A 23,885-nucleotide genomic window follows, 5' to 3' on the forward strand; every position below is an offset into this window, starting at 1 on the left:
CGAATCTGATCGTTCGCGCTCACAGTAATGACGCAATGATACGTAATAAAGTAGATGCGCTAAAACTGTTTTTTTACTAAATAATTTCCAACAGTGTTAACCGCGACTAGTTTCTTCGATTTTTACACACAGCTCTCTGTAAGCATGTGTCGAATCCATTTAATTTCATCTCTCACTTTTAATCAGGCGCAAAATTTTCTGTAGCTTTACCGGTCTGCCACGAACCGTGGTGAATATAACTTTTAATCAAACCAGCTGATCGGCGATTTTGCAAAATGTAAACAAAGAAGCCGATAGTGAAAGTTTAACTGGAGTGGCGGAAAAAAGGGAACAATTTTGCTTGTGCTGCATGTCCAAGGCAAAAAAAACTCCATGCATGTAGCTGCTGAAGTAAAATTCAGGCTCTGTTGGCACGCAAAATGCAAGTAGCCCAGTAAAGAAAAACCACATCAGTACAGCAGTCACGTCATTTGGTAAGTCGTAAATGTTTTTTTTTATTTAACAGGAAAACACTAGTTTTTTTAAGAAGAAAAGTTTGCATTGTGTTATACCTTTGATGTGAAAATGGAAGAAGGTGTTGAAGAAAGTTCAGAATCTTCTATACCTAGCAATGACAATACCAGTAAGTGTAATTTGTTCCGCCAATAATGGTCATAGAATTAACATACATTGTATATCCTTAGATGTACCAAAGCAAAGTCCATCCACATTAACAAACATTCCAGTTAAGCGACACTGGAGGACTTTGTTTCTTCATGCTGCAATCATGTGTGGTCGTGAATTTCTCTATGCAGTTGAAATCGTCCTTGTTACTCCAATTATTTTGCAGCTGGGCAAGTTGCAGTGTCTTTTTTTCAGCAACATATCTTATATTTTGCTGTTTTAATCATTACTTTTCCTCAGGTATGCCAGAAAAATATTACAGTTTTATGTGGTGCTTCAGTCCAATTGTTGGAGTGCTTATCGGGCCTATAGTTGGTGGTCAGAGTGATCGCTGTACCTCAAAATTTGGTCGAAGACGTCCATTTATACTTGTCCTGGTTGTTGGTGCTATTATAGGCTTGACGCTGTTGATATTTAGCAAAGATATAAGTATGATTTTTTATCTTTAATAATTAAATCAAGCAATTAATTTAATGTAATCCCTGTTTTGTATTTTTTAACATAATTTTGCCCTTGAATTTTGAAAAATTGCATTCATTTGATAACTTTCTTCAAAATAATCTATTTCCATTTTTTTTTAAATTGCATTACCGCAGGCCAGTTGTTAGGTGGAGCAAACATCGAAAGTCAACGCTTATGGGGGGTTGTTGTTGGCATCTTTGGGGCCCAGACAATGGATTTTTGTTTGGATCAAGCTGAGACTCCCCTCCGAGCGTATACCCTAGATGTCTGCTCACCAGCCGACCAACAAAGGGCGTTTGCTCTGCAGACTGTTTTTATTGGTAAAGACCCACTTAAAGTTTAACATGTTGTTTGCTAGAGAAGGACATGTGTTACTTACTACTTTTTAAATTGGTAAAATTATATTTTATAAAAGTTTTCATGCTGTCTATCTATGCATGAAAAGTAAATAGCCTTCACAGCTACAAGTATTAATTGGTTTGTGTTTTTGAAAGTTGACCTGTTTCTTTCTGTTATGAAGTAGTCAACGCATATTTTTTTTCACTAAATTTCTTATATTTTAGCAAATTTTAGTTACAGGCATCATTTTGGTGGCCAAAACTTTTGATGAAAATTTGTAGGCCAAACTAAACCCTCACAACATTTTTGATGTCTACTTTATTCACAAAATATTCTCTTCTTTTAAACTAATAAATGTTTTGCAAGTACTCTCTATCTTTGAGCATACAGCATACATATAACACGATAAAGAACAAAAGGATGTTCAATTGATGCATGCAATGCACAAATCAAACTAAACACAATAACTACATAGCTTTTAATTTGTTTAAGATGCATTAAAGTTAATCTTGAAATATAACTTTGTATGTTACTTGTAGGTGTTGGAGGTGCACTTGGTTTTATCATCGATGGCATTGATTGGGAGCAAACTGTTATATCACAGTATTTGGGCTCACAAATCAAAATTGTATATATTTTTGCTGTGCTGGCATATGTGTCGACAACCCTATGCAATTTGTTCAGCATCAAAGTAAGCACTTAAGTTCCAGGAGGAAGTCATATTATAACTCGATTAATTTTAGCTCCTTGTCTATAAAAAGTACATATTGGTAATATAGATGGTGCACCTAGACTCATTATGTGTATCATTTTGCAAAATTTGCCCATGGGGTATTTTAATTGAAAATGCAAATATTTTTCCAAAGGTTAAAAAGATTATGTTTTTTTGGTTGAAATGTGCACCTGTATGTTCCCAGTTTTTTAAACTTTTTTAGCCAATTAATGAATACACAGAGTTAAAAATTAAACTCAAAATATTTGATGATAATTATTTAAAAAATGTCAGGAAATGTCTGCGGTAACATAGCAGGAAACACAAAATTTGATTAATGTGACCAATTTCCTTCTGGTTTTATGGTGCATATGGCAAAATGACTTTTCACTTGCAGGAAATACCAAGAAAGAAGAAAACTACCAACGTACTTTTTGTACCATCAAAATCCATGATTATTGCACAAGTACCAACTATCAAAATCTCCCACACGAATCATGACATAAGTAAACCTTTTTTGGCTAAGAAGTAAGGAAAAAACTACCTATTGGTTGTGGTTTCACAGATAACAGCTTGGAATCAGTTAATAATAACAGCCAATCAAGTCCTATCAAACACAAACAGGATGATGCCTATTTGAAGGTAAAATGATAAAAGAAAGGTTCTTTTTATCTGATTTTTTTAATCTCTTTTATCAAATGCAGCCTGGTATTGATAGCAGCGACCAACTGGATGCATTCTTGGGTATGTGTTTTATTCTTCGTGTCCAATGACACTTTTTGCACAATCACCTTGTGCCATTGCAAATATAAAAATAAAAAAAATAAAATCGTTTATTCCGCCAAACAACTTCCTTTGTGAGAGCTTAAATAAGATGTTTTGAGTTTAACGTCATATTTTTTAACTTGGTTTTTAGAAGAAAGACAATGTATTGGCCGTCCACTGAGCATGATTGCGCGCATCTCCTTCAGTAAAGGATTGTACACTTCCACCTCGTGCCCGGGGGGCCTCAACGAGCATACGAGCAGCGATGGCTCCTTTTCCTCGATGGAGAGCGACACGGCAAGCGAGGATGACGTCAACACTCAGCATCCATCTACTGAGGAATGTAAGTTGTTATTTCCTATAATCACAGTTAACGTTTACTTTTTTAATCCTTACCTACACGATACATGTTCAGCATTGAAGTGCCTACAATTGTGCTTGTCACAGTTCATAAGACCAACCGTTGACATAATTACCCCGTATTTCATTGCATGTGTCCGCAGTGCAAACGGATGATGTTTCCGCTTCGATGCCGACGCTGCACATAAAAGCTCCAGTGAAACACGGCCTTCTCAACTACATCCGCAGCAAGGAATTCAGCAAGCGAGCGAAATCCCTGGATCCCAAATCTCTGTTTCATTTTTCCGATAGCGGCAACGCGCCACTGCAAAGCACGTCCGAGCTTATCGCAACACAAACAAACGGTTCAAGCTCAGACACAACTAATGGCAACTGTGTCGAATCCAGTGACCCGAATTGGCCTTGTGATGACGACAATAATCATGAAGAGTTTTTAAACAAAAGGACGACAAGCGTGGTGAGAAAACTAGACGTTGGCGAAGAGAGCGACCTGCTGCAAAACGACACCTTCACAAAACGTCAAACGAAAAGGCCGAAAAGGAAAAAGAAGAAAAATAAAAAGGGCAGCAAGGAAGGTAAGCCCTTTAGCTAAATCACCAGTTGAATAATGCAACGGAAAAGCCATTGGCTTAAAAATGGTCATTTGAAGTGGATGTTTTTAAGATTTCCAGCAAAATATCTAATCCATCGCGTTTTCGTTTAAAAATCGAAATTTCTAGCCTAATGCGTGGACGTGGATAGTTGCTGAACCACAAAAAATTGACCACTTCTTTGGGCCAAAGTGTTTTGCCCCGGGGATAAACCAAGCTCGTTTCCTTAAAATACCACCTTTGTGGCATGATAACGAGCTCTTATTTTTAGCGGGGTAAAGCTTTCTGCTTGACCGATCATCAGAATCTAAGACCTTCATTTGAAGGTCGGCGTCTTAGAAAATACGAACGTCCTTATTTCCTTAATTGGTCGTTACTTGTTATCACTGGGTGTCCTCATTTGTAGACATTTTAATACAAACAAAATAGTCAATGCGATGGTCGAGAATTTCATGATACAGACGTTTCGATTGTAGTACTACAGTCATTTTCAGTGTAAAATCATTTCAGTGTAATTTTGTTTGGGCAACGGAGAACGTAATGGCCTTTTCCGTTTTTTTCGAGATCGTTGGTGTGACAGCATTCTCACATCCGTTAAAAGCAAAAATGGTAGGAGCCTGCAAAATGTCGCACATAGCTAGGTTTGCAAAATATCTCGATGATTGACTATACGCCATTGTCGCATTGACTATACGCTATTGTAGCAATTGCAGTTGGCATATACACTGCATGCTGTCACTGTGGTTAATAGGATTTACAATTGATGGCAATTTTTAAGGCATAACTCAGGATTATTGACAGGGGGAAGCGTTTATTCAATTGCAGTGACAAATCACCACATAGTGTGTGGAACACACGAGAACTGCATACACGTTTGGGATATACGCAGCCACGATCCTGCTGTGCAACGTACCGGCCACAATGGCATAGTCTACGCACTTGCAGTTCTCGTCACACCTGAACAAACTAAAGTTTTTAGTGCTTCCTACGACCGTTCTTGGCAAATTTGGAGCATGGAAACCATGATTTGCACACAAACACTAATACGACACCAAGGAAGTGTGGTTGCACTAGCAGTATCAAGGGGGCTGGTATTTTCTGGGGAAGTGGACTTTACTGTGAAAGTCTGGCAGTAAACAGTTTGTTTTACCGACTAAGGTAGTTGATGAATGCAAACCTAGAGTGAAGATATGTGAACTAATGGACTACAGTGTTGTTGTTTTTTATATATATCTGTAGCGAATGAAACGACTGCGATAAGTTTTCAAAATATGTAGACTGAACGATATTCCCCAAAAACCCCCGTTTTCATTTGCACAGTTTTGTTCGCGCGTCAAACTATAAATTCTCTTTGTCGTGCTGTGTACAACTTTGTTTTTGATCCACTTCATATGTCCATCTTACGGGGGTACTGGCGAGTAATTTGTTTATCTTTGAAAATGTCATCAACAAAAAGGGGAATTACGATTCAAAATACAGAATATAACCTGTCAGACGTGTTTGTGGATTCCTTCTTTAGGGCTCTTTGTTTTTAATATATGGCATATTGCGCAGAACAACCTGTGTCGTTGAGGCAGCTCTGGTTGTCAGTACTCACGATGCCGACACAGCTGCGCTGGCTTTGCGTCGCCCAATTTCTCGGCTTCATCGGGATGGAGGTCGTCCTACTGTGGTACACCGACCTGATGGGCAGAGTGGTCTTCAAGGGGAATCCGCAGGTGGGAAACGTTTGTCTTTGATGGAACGAAGCGTGAAATAGTGGTGCACGTTGCAAACACTCTGGCCGAGGGTTCGCAAACGCCGTTCCTTTTAGTATTTTATTCACTTGTCTAAGAAATCTGATCTATATAGTGTACGGAAAAAAATGCTTTTATTTTTCGTGCATAGATTTGATTGTTCCGGCCGATTGTTTTCCTGTTAAAACGTACAGTACACATAAGCACTAGAGAACCGCGGAAGTAATTATGAAGGCTAAGCAATTTAGCAAATGGTATTGATTTGTTTGGTTCCATCGGCCACGGTGCCATGTGTGACGCAATAAATACTTTGTAAGTAAACCACTAGTAATGCGGTTACACGGTCGTTTGCAAATCCAGGTTAATCATACACCTTCAAGTCCCCCAAGCAATTAAGCGCACGTAAAAAGCGAGGTTGTTTGGCATTCACATCGCCTTTTTGTTTTGTTCCAAACATATCTCGCATGTCTGTCTTCAATAACGCTCAAAAACCTATTTAAATAGAACGCTTACATTAAAACCAAAGTAAAGAAATTGCCACCAAGATTTAGGAGGTCATGGATTTGACTTACTTTTTCCTGGCTTTGCTTCACCAACCAACGAAAACTGTGACGTATGCAATGATGTACTTTAAACGTGTATTGTATTGACATAGGCGCCTGCAAATTCAACGGAGTTGGCGAACTACAACGCTGGAGTGAAAATGGGATGTTGGGGTCTTACAGTTTACGCGTTCGCTATGATCATATTCTCCGGTTTGTATTGTCACGTTGTTACCTTACCATTTATTTCTAGGATTTTTTTGTGGCTGGGCGTCCTTATTGTAGGCATTTGGTTCTAAAAACGTGAGGTCCTTTTCCGTTTTTTGAACCAAATTCATTTGTCTCACATTCTCACATTGTCTGTAAAGATTGTCTGTAAAATGTGGCATTATTTAAGATCGTCCCTATTTTCGGTTTCACATCGAAAGTAGCCCTGAAAAAATGTACGTCATTTGAGCTCCGGTGTTGAAACGCATTTACAGCTTACAGCGGTATCTCTTCGGTAAATGTTGTTCACTAAGGTGTAAATCACAGTGACGTGAATTTGTTGAAAAAAAACATTGCCAGTCGAGACACACACGACTGTTACATAAGGAGTTTTATAGGCATTCCTTATGTCTGCGGGGGGAGCGGGGTATATTGACTTTGGTTTGAAGAAATTTGTTATTCAAACAACAAACCATACTTGTATCAACATCGTGTATTTCATTTCCTTTTAATGAAATAAGTAAATGGACCTAACACAACCTACATCATACATTGTATGTGCCCAAACCACGCACCAATAGTACTAAACAAGCAATCCTTCAAGCATTCCGCGTGTTTTTCCTCTCAGGTGCCATGGAACACTTTTGCCTACTCCAAAAGGTTTCCATTCGCATCGTGTACTCCCTCTCCTTTGCGCTGGTCGTGGTCACGACGGCTGTCATGTTTTTCTTCCCCACAACGGAAGTTATCCTTTCACTGAGTTGGTGCATCGGAGTTACGTTTTCCATCATGCTCACTGTCCCGTATGTGCTGGTTGGGAAGTACCATCTTATCAAACAAGTAAGTCTTTCGCAGCGTTGGTCGATGTAGCTGCCGTTTTTTTGCTGCTATTTATACGCGACGCCGGCAATTGTATGCTTTGTGTGGACAAGTCATGTTTGCATTTATGTAACTCCTTCAGCTCAGAAAAAGATGTCCATGTCCGAAAAATCAAGCACGATTTTTGTCAAGTGCATTTGCAAAACTTAAGCAATCACGGTTAAGCAACTTGTGGCGCAATAACCATTCAGTTTTGCCAATTTCAAAAGTTATTTCCTCTATAGTTGATGTCTTTACTGTATAGTCTGTTATACCATTGCGAAAATAAATAAGCATAAGTCCAAACTTGTGGCGCTTTGTTGATGATCGACTGTTGTTTCTGTGTTTCACAAGTAACTGCACCAATATTCCTATACAAATATATTTCTTCCCCCAGTACGTGATGACGAGTCCAGGGGGTTCGAAACGCGGCTTCGGACTCGACTGCGCCATCCTCGCGTGCCAAATGTACATGGGCAACATTTTCTCATCGCTTATAAGCAGTCCGGTGATCGGTGCCTTCGGTACAGTGAAAGCCATGCTCCTGACTACCTCAGCTTGCCACATGGCCGCCTTTCTGGTTGCTTATTTTCTCGTCTTTTATCCGGACGAAGGGGGTGCCTGGTGCGCCGGAAATGACGAAAGGACTACTGCGGCGGCGTAGTGCCGGTTTGGTACGACTGTCTTACGTTCAATATGCAAATGGTTTCCACTTTACAACTGTTCTGTGACTGCGTATAGGTGTATATTGCCGCAGTGGCGAAGGTGTGTGTACCCTGCCTGCCTTTTATTCTATGTCAAAACTTTCACCTATGCGTGTCTCATCCGTCCAACACCAGTGTAATATATGTTCCTGCTTTGAGTACATGTGTAGCTGCAATGTCGACGGACTCGACCTTGCGGCAAATACAGCGAAATTCGCGGGCGATAAACCTGTGTATGTCTTTATGTGGAAAATGTAACATGTATTTTCGACTTTTTTATATGATAGTTGCAGTGTTGCTCGACTGCGATACCACGCAGGTTTTTGTAAAAGTTTTTGTTTGGGAAAACCTTGCACATTGTATTTAAGTAACTTGGGTAAAACTGATCCTTTTTTTAAAAAACTCAATATCAAGTCGTTTACATGTGACTGCGCCAGTATGCGTGTTTCCCTATGTCGAGAATTTTTATATTTTACCATCTATGAATTGTCACTCGAGGGCGTTACTTTTAGAAACAAACGATTTTCATATGCCTAAACTAACGATTCTTAATGCAGCTATGCCTGTATACTTTTTGTTTCCTTTTTCAAAGCCACGAGGCAAAATACGTTTATCCACCCTGACGAGCAAACGCATTTGACGCTTTTCTATGGTATATTTTTACATCAGAAGTTTGCTTCGTAAACGCGCAACTTTATTGTGCGTTTGATGCTACAGGGTATCCACTTCCAAAAACACCATAATACGCCACGCACCAAGCCTTTCACATTATTTTACTTCACGTGCCGTGAAAATTTGAATACTTAACATGTCATAACTACTGCATTATTTAATTAGTTTAAGGTAAAACAGTGTTTGTCATATTTAACTTACCTACATGAACAAGTTGTTATTTTCCTATAAATGGACGTTTCTGTTGTTTACGTTTACTGATGACGCGCTTAAATTCCATTTATCTATAATCTATCTTTCGAGCACAGTTCTGTTTATGTGAAGGTTTTCCATATTCCAATATTACCAGGCGTCCAGTTCAGATCATCAACAAATTTATACACTTATGACATTAATGCAAAAAACATACCGCTGTATTAGTGCTGTTGTTACTTTTAAGCAGTAATTTCTGACTAAAAAGAGTATTTTCGCTATTATTTGATGACTGGAAAGTGCTTCTATCAGATGGATGTACCCTGTGTCTGTGTCAACCTCCTTCACTTTGCAAGCATTTGCCTATCTATGTATTCACAAACCTATGTACCTATTTTGTTTCATGAGATCTGTATAGAAAATTATCTATATTGCAAACATATACGTGTTCATTTATGTTGGTTACATCTTCATGTGTTTGTGCAACTAACGTTTACATATTCGGATTTTTTGTTGCAAAACCATAAATCGATAAAGCAATTTTCCATGTATCTTCATTGGCCTAACTGGTGGAATTGCCAGATTTTCATTATTCGTTGTAAACATGTCAGTTATGTTGACAGTTACGAGTTTTTTCGTTACAGCAGCGGTCATGTTAACACATGAGAAAACATTGAAAAACTGAATGCACGCACGAACAACGTCGAATCCTCTAAACCAATGGATTACTGGAGTATGTTCGTTGTAATTTCCATGGGGTAATGATTACCGGAGGTGGCCGATGTGAGGCCTAATATTATATTAGCGATACCATCCAGCAGTTTCTTCATTTCATGAACAAGTGTCATGTTACACTTGAAGTGCAATGTACGAATTATTTTTCAGTAAAAACATTTAAAATAAACAGCGGGGTGGCCAACACGTCGATCGCATCTAGTTTTGTGTTGCCTTTACGAAACAGGCAACAAACGTAAACGTCACTTGTTTGACAAAATTTACCGTGAAAGAAAAAGCTGTTATTAATGTTCGCCTGATTAACACTTCATGCTTCGCTAATGTGAGAACTTCACATGGTTTTATTGTTGTAGAGTAGACGGCATAAATAAGTTGGAAACAGAAAGCATATAAGCTACCTGTAACACTTGGAGTCAAAGATTTTATTATCAGCTCACAAAATGTACACCCACGTAGGCCACAACAGGCAACCATTTAATTAAACTCCGATATTCAATACCGCGATGCCTATGAGCCAGCAATCGCATATCATTAGGAAGTTTTTTTGTCAATCGCATTCGTTGGCGAGTTGACAATATCCCAAAAGTAGGTTTAACGGACGAGTTCCTTTATGAAGCGTATCACAACGTTAAATCCTTTTTGGGAAAATTTAAATTCAGGGCAAAGCAGTAATAGTCAAAGAATATGAGTACAAAGCACCAGAAACAAAAAAAAATACGATTGTGCGAACAAAAGCCTCCGGAAATTATAGCGTCTGGTGGTTTTGGGGTATATGCTTGCACAGCATGGCCAGAGGAAGTCTCCATCGTATGGACAAGAATTACAGGAGATGAATCAAGGACTAAGCTATTTTTGTGGTGCTTACAACTGAAATTAGACAATTTACCATTGTAAGCAGAGTCACTGGTGGCGCTAAATTAATAAGGCACCACAGGCCCTGGTGTACTGTGGTAGTGGTACTGAAAGTAGTATACTCTAAATAAAAACATTGTTATGCTCTGGGGCGTGAATTAAATGTGACTTTTGGTCCATATGAAGATGTTTACCAAGGATGGATCTATAAGGAGTGGATGTGCAAGGTAAAGGAGACTCTATACTCTTTCCCAGATACATAATGAAGCAACAAGCCTCGGATTAAAGTCAGCAGATTTTATTGTAAAAAATCGATTTCGCTTATGTAAGCATCGTCAGTTTCTTATTATAACAGAATAATTAAAATGCATCTTTCCCAGATGCCACGCGTCCATCATGTTTCAATCAGGAATTTGAATTTTTTAGTAACACCACCACATTACAATTAACATTTTTTACAGGCGCCGGAAAACAATTAAATCGTATTATTTGTGCGTTTTTTGTGGAGAAATAAAAATTTAATGACAAAAATTAGGTACTGATACGCATACTAAAAAGCTTGTTTAATTGCCAAAAACTTGATAAAACAGTAACGAATGCATTTTGATCTCTATACATATACAATATCGCCTGACTATGACGTCATATACGCTTTGTGATTTGTTTAGATGTGGCTTGATCACTTTTAAAGTACTCGCTTTGTATCTTCTGTCTTAGGATTTAAAAACTTTTGAAGCAAGTTTAATGGCCAGGGCACTTATGTTTTCTTGCTACTCACACAAAATGTGATGTATTTGTTTTTGTTTGGATATTTTAGCGGACTTGTAAACTATCATTAAATATGTTTTTGCACTTCTGGAATATTATCTTGGTTTCTTCTCTACTTATATTGTCTGCTTGTGAAGAAGAAAAGAGCTCTACAAAATCCGAGCAATCAAGTAATGTGAAACAATGTTCCAGTTTTGTTTGTACAAAGCACGCCAGTTGAAAATAGAGCACATTTGCATTTTTAAGAGACTGCTCATAAAAATAAGCACAAAACTTAGAAACTCGGCACATGTATGTAAACAAGAAATAAAAGATGAAAATGGGCACTGAAACAACAGTAGAGGTTAAATAGAATGATTTAAGTAAGCTAATATAATTACAAGTAAATACATAGCTACTGTGAAACAAATGAATGTTCTTAATTGTTACGTATTGTTTTTCAGCCACACAGTTTTGCTGGAAAGAAGAAGAGTATGAGGTTGTAGAAAAATGTCATCCATGCAATTTACATGAGAGGTCCTTGCACTCAGAATGCCAGCACACAGGCTACATAGAAAACATAAAATGTTCCCAATCTGGTGCAGCTGTTAAAAGGTTGGTTACGGGTTGGTTTATCCAATTTAACAAATTGTTAGTTCACTTTCTTAACATATATCATGTATATATATTTCAAGTTCCTTCAAACTTGTTAATCTTTTCCATCATTACTGTTTTCTTCTCGTACTTTTTATATTCATCATAATGTAATTGACACACATATATTGTATCGACCTATGTGCACAAGTAAGCTGTATTTGTCCTATTGTTATAATGAAAGGTTATCACATGATTTGATAGACAGATAACATCCTGGTTTCAGTTTAGGTTCATGTTCAACTGGTTGATTTTTATATTTTGCCATTCTCAAAGCTATTATATGTTTTCAAACAGGTGCCCAAGAGACAAGCATGTAGAAATGGTTTCTTTTTGGAAATTTGAAACAGCTATGATTGTAATGAGCTTTGTTATGGCAACTGCTGTTATGTTGCGAATGAGGAAGCTTGATCATGAAAACCAAGAGCGCATTCAAAGACAAATTTCAGCTTTATAGCAGACACCTTTTGCTGGAACTGTGTATCTGTCGTAAATGTATTGCCTTATACCACCAAATGGTATGCAATAGAAGGTGACATGATGTGGGGAAGAAATGGGCATATGGTGGTCCTGGTTTGATGCTGTTTAAGTAAGGCTTTGAAACAAAATATTGAAAGAACATTAGTTCCAAAATGTGGCGTTGGGCAATTTGTATGTTTTGAACTAAGAAAATGAAAATTGAAAGGTCAAAATTCACTTTTGGCTTAATTTTTTTTTTAATTCAGCTTGCATGCTGTATTTTCAAAACTATTTGGTTTGCTTTTTCTCGTTTAAGCTTTTATTTGAATAAATAAACCTTTTTGACTGTTGATATTTTTATGAATGAAACTTGTAACACTGCAAGATTAGGCATTTTATGACGAGCAAAAATTCATGTAATTGCAGTTTCGGAAAAGTCAACTAAAAAATAGATTGATTGCTAACAGTACCACCCAGCGGTAATTTTGTTACCATTTTCCGGCGCACGAAACTGCTTGAAGAGACTTTTTATTGAGGAAAACATGCGCGAAAAAAACCGTAAACACGGTCACATTTTGGAAAATTTTGCGACGTATTACGTAAAAACACGTCATCTGTAAGGTTTTCGTATGTTTTAGCTTAAGGTGACAGATTTGAAAGTTTGTTACCTCCCAATTCCGGGATTTAATTTCAAATACCGTCAACCGCGGGGACCAGCGAAAAGTTTTTGTATAGTATTGTATTAGATAATTTTTGCGCACAGACAACCGATAAAATTTTGCAAATAAGCGCAACGTTTTGTTTCAATCTGTTTGCAATGTGGCGGAAACGATGGGGTCGTCAAAGTCCGTCCCGATCAAAGCTGTTGCTCTTTACTGCTTCAACAAATATGTACACAATTTAAAGTAACGTTATAAACACGTTGTTGCACAAAAATTCCCTTTTTATATGTATGTACACAAATGTTACACATAATGTTGGAAAGTACACTTGTATTTTTTTGTTAGAGCGTCATTTGGTAAAATCTAGAAATATTTTTCTACTAATAGTTGTTCAATGCAAAGTAGTGAAGTTTTAAAATGACTGATGGTCCCAAAAACAAAGTTGCCTACTTCTATGACCTGGATGTATCTCGCTTTCATTATGGACCAGGGCATCCGATGAAGCCACACCGACTTGCCCTAACACACACTCTGGTGTTACACTATGATCTTCACAAGAAGCTGCAAATGTTCAAACCTTACCGAGCAACCAGACATGACATGTGTCGCTTTCACTCGGAAGAGTACATCAGCTTTCTGCAAAGAGTCACACCCCAGAATCTTCAAGGGTTTACAAAAAACTTACAGATGTTCAACGTAGGTGATGACTGTCCTGTCTTTCCTGGCCTTTATGACTTCTGCTCAATGTATACCGGCGCTTCTTTGCAAGCTGCAACAATGCTCAATAACAAGAACTGTGACATAGCAATTAATTGGTCAGGTGGTCTCCACCATGCCAAAAAGTATGAGGCTTCTGGCTTCTGCTATGTTAACGACATTGTGATTGCAATTTTGGAGTTGTTGAAGTATCATTCAAGGGTGTTGTACCTTGATATTGATGTTCATCATGGTGATGGAGTACAGGAGGCCTTCTATTTGTCAGACAGGGTTATGACTGTATCTTTTCACAAGTACGGTAACTACTTTTTTCCAGGGACAGGAGACATGTATGAACTTGGTGCTGAAAGTGGACGATACTACTCTATAAACGTTCCCCTAAAAGATGGAATAAATGACCAAACCTACCATCAACTGTTTAAACCTATAATGCAGGCTGTTATGGAGTCATACCAACCAACATGTGTTGTAATGCAATGTGGTGCAGACTCTTTAGGATGTGACAGACTGGGTTGTTTTAATTTGACAATTGATGGTCATGGTGAATGTGTCAAGTTTATGAAGCAATTTGGAGTCCCATTGATGTTTCTAGGGGGCGGGGGATACACAGTACGCAATGTTGCACGATGTTGGACCCATGAAACATCAATCATAGTTAATCAGGAGATAAGTGATGAGCTGCCTTACAACGAGTATTTTGAATACTTTGGTCCTGACTATCACTTGAGACCCGACACAAGTCGTGGTATTGAAAACCAAAACACTAAACAGTACTTGGATCAACTCAAACAGATGACCCTGGACAATTTGAAGATGATTGATCACGCCCCGAGTGTTCAAATGCAGGAAGTACCACCAGATCTTCTTTCATTTGACAACTATGAGGAGTTTAGTGATCCAGACTTACATGAAACACAAGAACAAGCAGATCAACGCATTGAACCTGACAATGAGTTTTACGATGGTGATAAAGACATTGATAAAGAAAGTGATGTTAGTATATAGCATAGTTTACATGAATTATTGCCTTTTCATCATTACAGAGTTTAGTCTACTGCTATTTTCTTTAATAGTGTTCATTTATCTAACCCTAGCTTTGGGAAATTTTTTCTTGCTTCTCGTTTTCCACATACTCATAATGTGACACAACATTTCAGTTTTAATAATATCTACATAGACAAATGCAAAAATTTACATGTTTATGTGTGAAAATTACATTCTGGCAGTAAATTGTTTTAATAATATCACAGAACGTTTTTGTGTGAGTAATTTTAGTTGAATAGAGGGTGTCCAGTAATGTCTATGACAGACTTGCTTTACCCTAGTTCCTATGTAAGGGCTGAAAACAACAACATTAAAGCATGGTTTGAGTTTCTATTGAAGCCTGAGCTACTGCCGGAACATCTGAGCACCAGTGACCCAGAGCCTTCAGGATGTTCAATTATCAAGCAGTTTTTTGACCAGGTGAATTTTTGTCACTGACATAATTTACATCCAATTTGATAACATGCTATGATGTGTTAGGCAAATCGCCATATCAACGAGCAGGGCCAGCTTCTACCTCCCCCAGATAATCAGAGAAATAAAGTCCTGAAAAACCTTGCATTGCAAACTGCTTCACTTCTGAAATGGGACTTGAACATTTTCGACAAGGAATTGCCCATTGCATCACGCCATCAACTTTTGACAGAATTTATGAAGGCTTGCAAAACACAAATTCCACCAGCTCCACAGGTATAGATGCAGTGCTATATATAGAATTAATGTGTTTTACATGAATTGTGGCATATATTTTTATGTTATGTGGTTTGACATTTGAGTGACAAAGTATTGTATCCCATATAAATATAACATGAAATTTTTAATGTACAGATCATTTTCTAACATATATTCAAATATTTATTTTGCCCCACAAATTCAAACACAGGGTTTTTACGCTCAAGCACTCCCCGAGGTCTTGTCAAAATTACATTCTGAACATCACAAATTTACATTTTTACAGAACTTACTTGCCTCTGCATTGGAAAGTATGAATGACAGCACTATCTTTGCACTCATACTTTACTGTCGTTGGGGGTGCAGAATTATTGTCAAGTCCTCCTTTCCCTACAAACCCGGTGGTCGAATAACTCCCACAGTGCCGCAGTCTATTCCCTACCAGGTTTCGTAATAATTTTTACCTTGCCCACTTGAAGTGTTTTAAACTATGTTGCTTGTTTTTGTGCAGGCTAATGCCCAGCAAAGGTGTGACGAGATTCGTGACCAGATCATTGCCATTTTGAAGGATCAAGTGTTTGACATTGTGCAGTTTTTGGAGGCTGTCCTTCACAATATAAAACGCCCGGTTACAATGCCTGGCCACCAGACGATAGCAAGTGATGACACTGGAACCACTGCCAATGACTCAAGTGAGTTCTTGTTTTATATTTGTATTAAAGTAACCGGAGAATTGGATATGAAAAATGAACTACAGAAAAGTTTATACTCTTTCTCAGTTACTTAAAAATAGATTAAAATTGTAAGTGATAATTTTCTGTTGCTAAAAAATGTCATCTATTTGAATAAGAACTGAAGATGCTTAGTAAAAAGCGAAACATGTTTTTTTAAAACCAGAAGCGTTGGCAAAAAATTGGCATAGTAACATTCAAAACATTGGAGTTATAAGGATTAGTAAATTTCCAATCAGAAAAAAAGGGCCAATGATTCGGTTGTGATTTCCTGTTGTGTTTTAGCGGATATTGTTGTTTCAATGGAAGAACTCCATGCCCAAATTTGCTATGACCTCGGTTGTCTTCACTTTACTCACTGTTTTTATGAGAAGGCAAGGGAAATGTTTACACACGTTAAGTAAGTGTCAAGTATTTATCAATGTAGAAAATATATCCCGAGTGTTGTTTTCTATCCAAAATGCACAGAAAATTTTTTGTGTTTTTTGAAGGGAATGGCTGAGAAGAGTTCCTGAGGACACATGTGGGTTTTGCGAAGTTGATGAAGCGACTTTGAATGGTTACAGAGTGGCTTGTCAGATGATCACGAAAAGTAAACCAGGTGTGTTCAATTTGTATTTCTGTTTATTATGCTATAAACGTTTTGTTTTTAACAAAATTAAAACCAAAAAAGTATCTTGAGAAAGTTTTCTTTGTATTGTGTGTTCGTTCTTTCAATGAAAAATACAAATTTAATGTAAAAAGTTTATGTTCCTCATCAAATTTCAACACCCAGCTGTAAAACTTCAGAAAATGAAGCAGATGATGTGATGGAGGAATACGAGAGTTTGTATGTTAAAATTGAAGATTGTTTGAAAAAGAAAGGCTCAGCTCTTAGGGAAATGACCGAATATATCATCGAGGATATTTACAAGAAAGAATTGTCCACGTCATATCTCGATGAGGTGAAACTTACTCTTGTTGCTGATACATTCATACCATGCAACACTTGACCCTTATACTGGAAATTCTTGTTCAAACTCTTGCTTTTGTAGATGTAGTAAACAGATTATCAAAAATATAATGAAGGTTTTTTGAAATAGATATATACTCTTTTCAGGACACTACCAGATTCTCTAATTCACCTTACAAGGTTTAAACGTTGTCATTGAGCCTTCAGAATAAATAGTTTGTGCTTCTAGTATTTTGGCAAGCTTGTTCCTAAATAACGTGAAGTTTTATAATCAAAGGTTGAGCGCGCTGTCTTACATTCGGACAACGATACATACGGAGGCGACGTACTGTTTGATGTAAAGTGGACAGTAGCTGTGAGAAGAGCTGTGTGGGGATTCGACCAACCCACCAGCTTGTGGACGTCACCCATGAACATTGCCCAGTTACAAAGAATTATTGGTGCGTTGGAAGATATTGGCCAATATGTTTTTTGATGACAAGATCATCTAAAACATTTTCAAGTGAATTGATTACGTTTTGTGGCTATGTATTGGTTTAGACACAGATCTCCAGGCCACGTTAAAGCATTCATTATTACTGTGTTCATTACAGATCACAGACCTGAAGATTGCAAGTAACTAGCTTCAGCGATTACTTAGACCGAGAAAAATTTATTAGTGCTTTGTTTTGTTAAATTGTTTTTGTTTTGTTCGGAGGGGCAGGGTATGTATATGTAAAGCAAATATGGAATGCTCCCAGACATGCCTCTGTAAATTGCGTATAACATGCCTTTACTTTACGTATGTAAGTTGCGAAATGTAGCAATTGCGGAAACGAATGCGTTTTGTATATTTTGTGGGGCTTTTCTGTCAAGAATGTTGTTATGCACATGCATGTTCGGTAACGCTTCTCACTTGTATTTTTCCTCAGGAATCGTCCAGCAGGTGGCGCCATATGTTAATTCTGAGGAGGCGAGCAGACTGGGTTCCTTCCTCACTTCGCTTTCCAACAATCTTCCCGAACCCAACCTTATACAGCAGCTTCTGCAATTCGAGGTAAAGCTGGAAGTTAGGTCCATAATATGATTTTGATTGACTAATTTAAAACCAATGGGACACATAGTGGTCGTATGCTTCCCGGACCAAATGTTCGGTGTCACGAACCATGGCTTTTGCCCTCCTTCGGTATGTTGAAATATCACGCCCGATGTTAGTAAGACTTCTAACAACAAAATTATGTAAAACGTAAAAACATTCAAATTACAAAGAGAAATAAGGCACCCATTAATGGTTTTATTTGTTGCGTATTTTCTCATAAAGGTAACACGCAAACTGATGCACGAGGATGACATAAATGAGCTGATGTTACGACTTAAAAGCGACGACAACCGGCGAAGCCCCGCCCTTAACGGCAGCGAAAACATGGACCAATCAGAATCCTCGACGAAGGCCACGTCGCCTGAAACAAAGTTACTTCGGAGTTTCGACCCCGTCGAAATAAAACAAGCTCTCAAGCAGCTCCACAGCGCCCCCGGTGGGCAGAAGTACTACACGTTGGTAGGCAGCTGGGAATTGTCGAGTTCGTACGTTGCTGCCATTACCACATCAACCACCGACGCGGAGAGCTACGATTTCTATCATATTGTCCTCGCCAAGGCATTCCACTGTCTGCGAGAGGGGGATTACCCTACAGCGAAGAAGATGTTGCAGCATATGCAGGTCAGTGTTTTGGTATTCTGTGGAATTGCATGGAAAGCAGAATTCAGAGTGGAAAATCTGAACCTTTGATAGATGTTAAAGTTTCGAGCGACCAAAGATGAAAACGGTGGTAAAGTCGTTTACATTTTCACGCTATATTTTTCCAAGTACGTTGTACACAAGTACGTTACTATGTTATTCACACAACCAAACACAAACCTTTGATGCAGTGCCAGTGAACCTAATGATCTAAATACGATAGCTGAGATCGTCAAATAGATCGTCATGTGGTTGGTGTTCCTGCCTTGTCACGTGATAGGATCGTACATTTCTGCGTTTTCTTATATATTGCTAGGTTTTGTAAATTCTGGTTTACTATTTATTCCGTTTGTTTCGTTAGAAAAGCTGCACAACAAAAAGTGACCAAAAGATTCAAAAAATATCCACAAACGAATTGCTCAAAGTCGAAGTGATGGAGTTGCTCGACGACAAAAGGTGAGAGATACGCCACATATATAACTTATCTATGTCTGTGGAGCACAACTGATGATGAGTCTTATGTACGTATATTTGCCCTTCTCAGAACAACACATCGGAAATTATTTCTGTATTTCAAACCCACTTAAGGAATTAACCTATTTATTTATATATCGTAATCTTAGCTTTAACCTGTGTCATCATCGTCTCGCTATGTTTTATAGTAGTTCGTTTTGTTGTTTGATTGCCACAGAAATACTGAATATTATTTAAGTGTCGATAAAGGGTTGTATGATAGGAGTAGATCCCATTGAGTACGTGTTTAAATTAAATTTAATGCATTTAAAGAGATTGATACCAAAATTTTTTTCTGTTGATTCGGCCGAATTTATCCCGCAACTACTTCCGAATGCTGTTTGGTACATCACTATTTTATATCTCCTGCAGTCTTCACTACTCGGATAGGGAAGAATGTGGGGAGTTGCGCAATCAACTTTCAGATATTGTCACCAAGTGTCGTCACCTTCTCACCACTTCCGCCGACCAATCAAAACAAGCAAATTTGCCGCCAAATCTCGTCGAACTGTGCACTGCCATGTTGCTCAACCTGGAGGACTTGACCTTTTTTATGAGTGGTACGTCTGCAAAACTTATTTCCTGAAGTACTTTTGGTAACATGTTCCCCGTTTGCCACGTTTTCCCAATATTACTCTTCACCTCACCCCTGCAACCGGTAGTTGTTTGTCTTTGGTCACCTATCACCACAAACGCTCGGTTTTCACACTTTTTACTGTGCCCGATAGCCATGACGTTTGAAAACCCGATAGCCATAGAAAAGCCATGACGTCACACGAAATTATCACACAACATGCGACGGTTAGACTATTTTTGAGGCGCACCCCCATACCTCTATGTTATGTTAAAACTATATTTCTACTTAAATTGTAACCTATTTCTCAATGTTGCTAAAGTGCAAACCAGCTGTACTTCATCAATCGCAAAATACCTTACAGTCACGAGGAGCTCGTCATCCGCACCTTGCCTCCGTTTCGCCTGCTTGTTATCAGCCGTCAGAGCGGGCGTTATAGATTCCACCTTAGAGCCGAGGAAGACAGCTCACGACCTGTGGTCGGCAGCAATGGGGATATACGCAACCGCTGCACCTCTCTCTAGCGCCGTTGGCGGTCGAGGATCGTCCAAGAAGCAGCAAAATGAACCTCTGCGCAATTTACTTCCAGCCAATGCGGTAATCGCGCGGCCCGCCTTGCTTCAATTCGTCAAACTTCTGCGTAACCCGAACCTTCTGCAGGTAAGGTTTCGGTACGATAGTTTCATGGTTATTGACCAGCTTTGGTATGTTGTGTTGTTCAAATTATTTAAATTTTGAATGGCTAGAAATTGTGATCTATGTGTGCAAATGTAAATTTTTGTATTGTTTCAAAGCACATTTATTTGATTTCAAAGGTGCTTTAATAACTCCTAATACAGTATGCAGTCAATTATAAATCAATTAAGCAAACAAAAGCATCAAAAACAGTATAAAGCAATGTTTTTTTCGCACGTTGACACCTTGACTAACGGCCCCTGTTTTTCCTCAGATTATTTTATCGCTGCTAGTTCATCTTCACCGCCTTTGCCGAACCGATATTCTTTCTGACATCACTGTGCCCGACGCAAACGTCATCAACGCGTTCTGGCCGACAGGATTGGATGGGGCGCCACTTAGTGGCCCTTGTGTAACTCTGGCGCTCCGAGAAACGCTCGCCCACTGCCTCACGCTACAACCCCAGAAAAGGAACTGGCTTCGCACCCTGGTAAAATCACGCTTGACTGCCTTAGTTCCAGTTTTTGAGACCGGGGGTTTAGGAATGGAAAAATTACGTATAAAATGTACGCAAAAAAGAAAACGCATTCGAGTAAAAATGGTGAAAGTGTAAATTTCAAACAAATTTAAGCCTATTAGAAACTCTAATTTCAAGATACTGTTTTGTTTTAATTTTTATGAGTAATTATTGACAGATCGTCAACCAAATTAGACCAGAATGTGTACAACGGATTTTGTGCGGTGGTTATACCATTGTATTGGTGGACTTCTCTGTTCCTTAAATAAATTTTAAATCTATATTTTTGAATTGCAATTATAGGACAATTTGTAAAATATTCGCGTAGATTCTGTCATAATTTGCTGTGGAATATCGAAGCTGCAATAACATGTTATTATTTTTTTGTACCTTAGGCTGACGTCCACTACGCGTTCAGCAATTACGGCGCCGCTCTACGGAGCTACCTTCTCCTTGGCGCGTATGCCACAAACTACTTCACAGACATCCCAACGAACGGGCCGTATGACGACGATCAGGTGAGAAAACGTTTCTATTTCAATTTTACTTGAAGTGATGCCACAAAACATTGGTTCTCAGCCGGGGGGATTCCCCACCAGGGGTTTAACAATTTTGTTCAATCGAATTTTGTTCAAAACGGAACTGTGTGATTTTGATTTAAATCAAAATATTTTGATTTGATTAATTAAAAAAACTCAGTTTATCTTCCTAACATACTGGGTTTAACATAATATTTACTCACTGCATTTCCAGTGGGGAGATTTTAGCTTTTAATATCGGTCAAAGGGGTGTGTGGATCAGTGATCTGATTGTGGAAAATGAATGTAACCAAAGCTTGCTTCGCGATGCCATTTGGTGTCATTTTTAACTTTAATTACTTTTAGGAGATGGTCGTATATGGTCACTTACCTCATTACATTGCTTGCTGACAAGATTGTAAATTTCTGCAGGTTCTTCAACGTATGGTGAAGTGTTGCATGCAGATGAAATGTTTCACGCAAGCCGCTGTGTTGTGTCAGCTTACTAAAGAGGTTGATTACCAAACAGCATTCAAGGTGTGAACATTATACAGCTAAGTGCAGGCAATGTGCACTGAAAAAGCGCATTCTATAATGACATGTTTGCTGCTTTGTGTTATATGTTGGTAATCTTGATCGCGCAAGTGTGAAAGGTTACTTCTCAAGGCGAATTGACTCAACATTAAAGAACAATATTGCCTTAAATTAACCACAAATTAAACTCGTATAAATTGAGGTTAATAACGATGCCGTTTGTGCAATTTACGGACGTCGTAATGAAGCATTCAGTCGCACCCGACTCACTAATATTTAAAAAAATTATACTCCTGTGATCCACAGGCGTTGCAAGAGAACCGTGAACGTTGCGACGCCGCCGAATTTCACCTGAGCGAACACGTGTGGGACTTGCAGATCCTTGAACATGCCACGTTCGAACGACGTGAATCGGGAGAAAACGGCATTAAGTCCATTCTCATTAGCGCCATCTCGCGGCCAGAACTCAATCATAACAACCCACCACAAGTGGCCGCGCGCGTCAAGAAGTTACGCATGCGTCGATTTTTTCAAGCCATGTCCAGGCAGTATTTGTGCAGTTAACGAAAATACAAGTTTTCTTTTTTGAAATGTTGTGTGATTTAAGAGGCACACAATGACATAGTGAAAATGTTCCAGACAGTTTGTTGTTGTAATACACCCCTTGACTAACAAACGCCCGTAAAGCTTGCCCAGTTCCGCAACTGCAAAGACCGCCACACAAACTGCAGTTTTACCATCGCAAATTCAGCCCCCGCGAGAGGGGTTGTAGTCGGCGCCTGCACCTGGACCCGTACGAGACTAGAGGGTCCTATGAACACCATTGTTCGCTATAAAACCAAGAGATTTTATCATAAAGAATGAGTTCACCTGTAATTGCATGTTTAAAAGGGACCGGCCAGAATCACTTTGTTTAAAACTCCGTAAAAACGCTAAATTTGCTTGAAAGTTTTTCATCTCGCTTCTTCAGGTGAAAGGATGTTTGATCCGGCGCGAGATTTCACCGCATCTTATCGACACATATATCAACGATATTACCTTTTTTCAATTTATTTATGTTTATCGAACAGCAGTACAAATCTGTTACACGGCCAGGACAATATCTTGTCAACGGCATGTTACTAAAGAAAATTAGGAATGTTAACTCATGTTGTAACCAAATGTTCTTTTGTGTCCGATTCAAATCCCATAATGTTTGTGTCACGTTAAAACATTCTGGCTTTTTCAGCGAGACCGTTCGACTCAATAGAAGTTTGAGTTAATGATAAAACCTGGTCGGTTGTCAATTGTTCGCCTGTCGCCGATAATGCTTTATGTTGACACATCGCGTTTACCAATGTATCATTGAATTAAGGAAGCAAGCACCGAGGTAGTTCAATTATTGGCTTGTCTTGTTGGCAGTCAAATTCAAAATGTTACAACATCTATTTTTACAAGAAAAATGTTTATTTTGACCAAATGGATCGAATCATCGGTCCCAAAAAAGTTACGTGTACGAACACGGATCAAGTCAGGTAGGAAAAAATTACTGTGGTTTGCGGAAATTTGCATACTTGCCTACTACGAATTCACTGATTTAACACATGCAATATGCACACCAAAGACGCAGTCTTGTTGTAGTTTCTAAGACCCAAGAGTTACAAACGTTGTTCAAATCAAATTGTGCATCAAAATGTCTCTACTCTTTCATTCTTTATATTATTTTATTCTTTTATGTCAAAAGACGGACAGTAGCCATTTCAGGATATTGGTCATCCACCCGCATTCCCCAATCTTTACTTTCTCTCGATGCGTGACCGGACTGCATTGT

At 38.6% G+C, this 23,885-nt stretch overlaps 4 protein-coding genes across 5 annotated transcripts; all 4 read left to right on the plus strand.

The window, feature by feature from the left end:
• The first annotated feature begins 347 nt into the window (after window positions 1–347).
• LOC145890591 (polyamine-transporter SLC45A4-like) lies at window positions 348–9,360 on the plus strand. Of its 2 annotated transcripts, XM_082981705.1 has the most exons (15): window positions 348–473; window positions 527–622; window positions 684–833; window positions 904–1,092; window positions 1,260–1,445; window positions 2,004–2,155; window positions 2,574–2,682; window positions 2,742–2,818; window positions 2,881–2,920; window positions 3,093–3,284; window positions 3,445–3,876; window positions 5,446–5,609; window positions 6,283–6,382; window positions 7,005–7,216; window positions 7,632–9,360. In XM_082981705.1, the coding sequence occupies exons 2-15, from the start codon at window positions 565–567 to the stop codon at window positions 7,896–7,898; spliced, it is 2,328 nt and encodes a 775-aa protein (XP_082837831.1). In that variant the 5' UTR covers window positions 348–473; window positions 527–564; the 3' UTR covers window positions 7,899–9,360. The 2 variants fall into 2 exon arrangements, with proteins under 2 accessions (XP_082837831.1, XP_082837829.1); XM_082981703.1 differs by lacking the exon at window positions 348–473 and having other exon boundaries at window positions 504–622.
• A 1,850-nt stretch (window positions 9,361–11,210) lies between these two features.
• On the plus strand, window positions 11,211–12,591 carry LOC145890592 (protein JTB-like). The gene is made up of 3 exons (XM_082981706.1): window positions 11,211–11,327; window positions 11,601–11,751; window positions 12,088–12,591. Exons 1-3 carry the CDS (start codon window positions 11,231–11,233, stop codon window positions 12,245–12,247), a joined length of 408 nt encoding a protein of 135 aa, XP_082837832.1. The 5' UTR covers window positions 11,211–11,230; the 3' UTR covers window positions 12,248–12,591.
• Window positions 12,592–13,328: 737 nt separating this feature from the next.
• Window positions 13,329–14,449, plus strand: LOC145890154 (histone deacetylase 3-like). The gene is made up of 2 exons (XM_082981188.1): window positions 13,329–14,373; window positions 14,421–14,449. Exons 1-2 carry the CDS (start codon window positions 13,329–13,331, stop codon window positions 14,447–14,449), a joined length of 1,074 nt encoding a protein of 357 aa, XP_082837314.1.
• On the plus strand, window positions 14,364–22,645 carry LOC145890590 (integrator complex subunit 8-like). The gene is made up of 18 exons (XM_082981702.1): window positions 14,364–14,621; window positions 14,966–15,092; window positions 15,153–15,362; window positions 15,631–15,789; window positions 15,856–16,036; window positions 16,361–16,475; window positions 16,567–16,676; window positions 16,865–17,019; window positions 17,305–17,467; window positions 17,939–18,063; window positions 18,328–18,726; window positions 19,106–19,200; window positions 19,630–19,817; window positions 20,196–20,491; window positions 20,781–20,996; window positions 21,419–21,541; window positions 21,974–22,078; window positions 22,382–22,645. Exons 1-18 carry the CDS (start codon window positions 14,509–14,511, stop codon window positions 22,637–22,639), a joined length of 3,138 nt encoding a protein of 1,045 aa, XP_082837828.1. The 5' UTR covers window positions 14,364–14,508; the 3' UTR covers window positions 22,640–22,645.
• Window positions 22,646–23,885: the final 1,240 nt, after the last annotated feature.

The sequence above is a fragment of the Ascidia mentula genome, chromosome 2, assembly GCF_947561715.1.
Source record: "Ascidia mentula chromosome 2, kaAscMent1.1, whole genome shotgun sequence".
In the NCBI taxonomy this organism is placed as follows: Eukaryota; Metazoa; Chordata; class Ascidiacea; order Phlebobranchia; family Ascidiidae; genus Ascidia; species Ascidia mentula.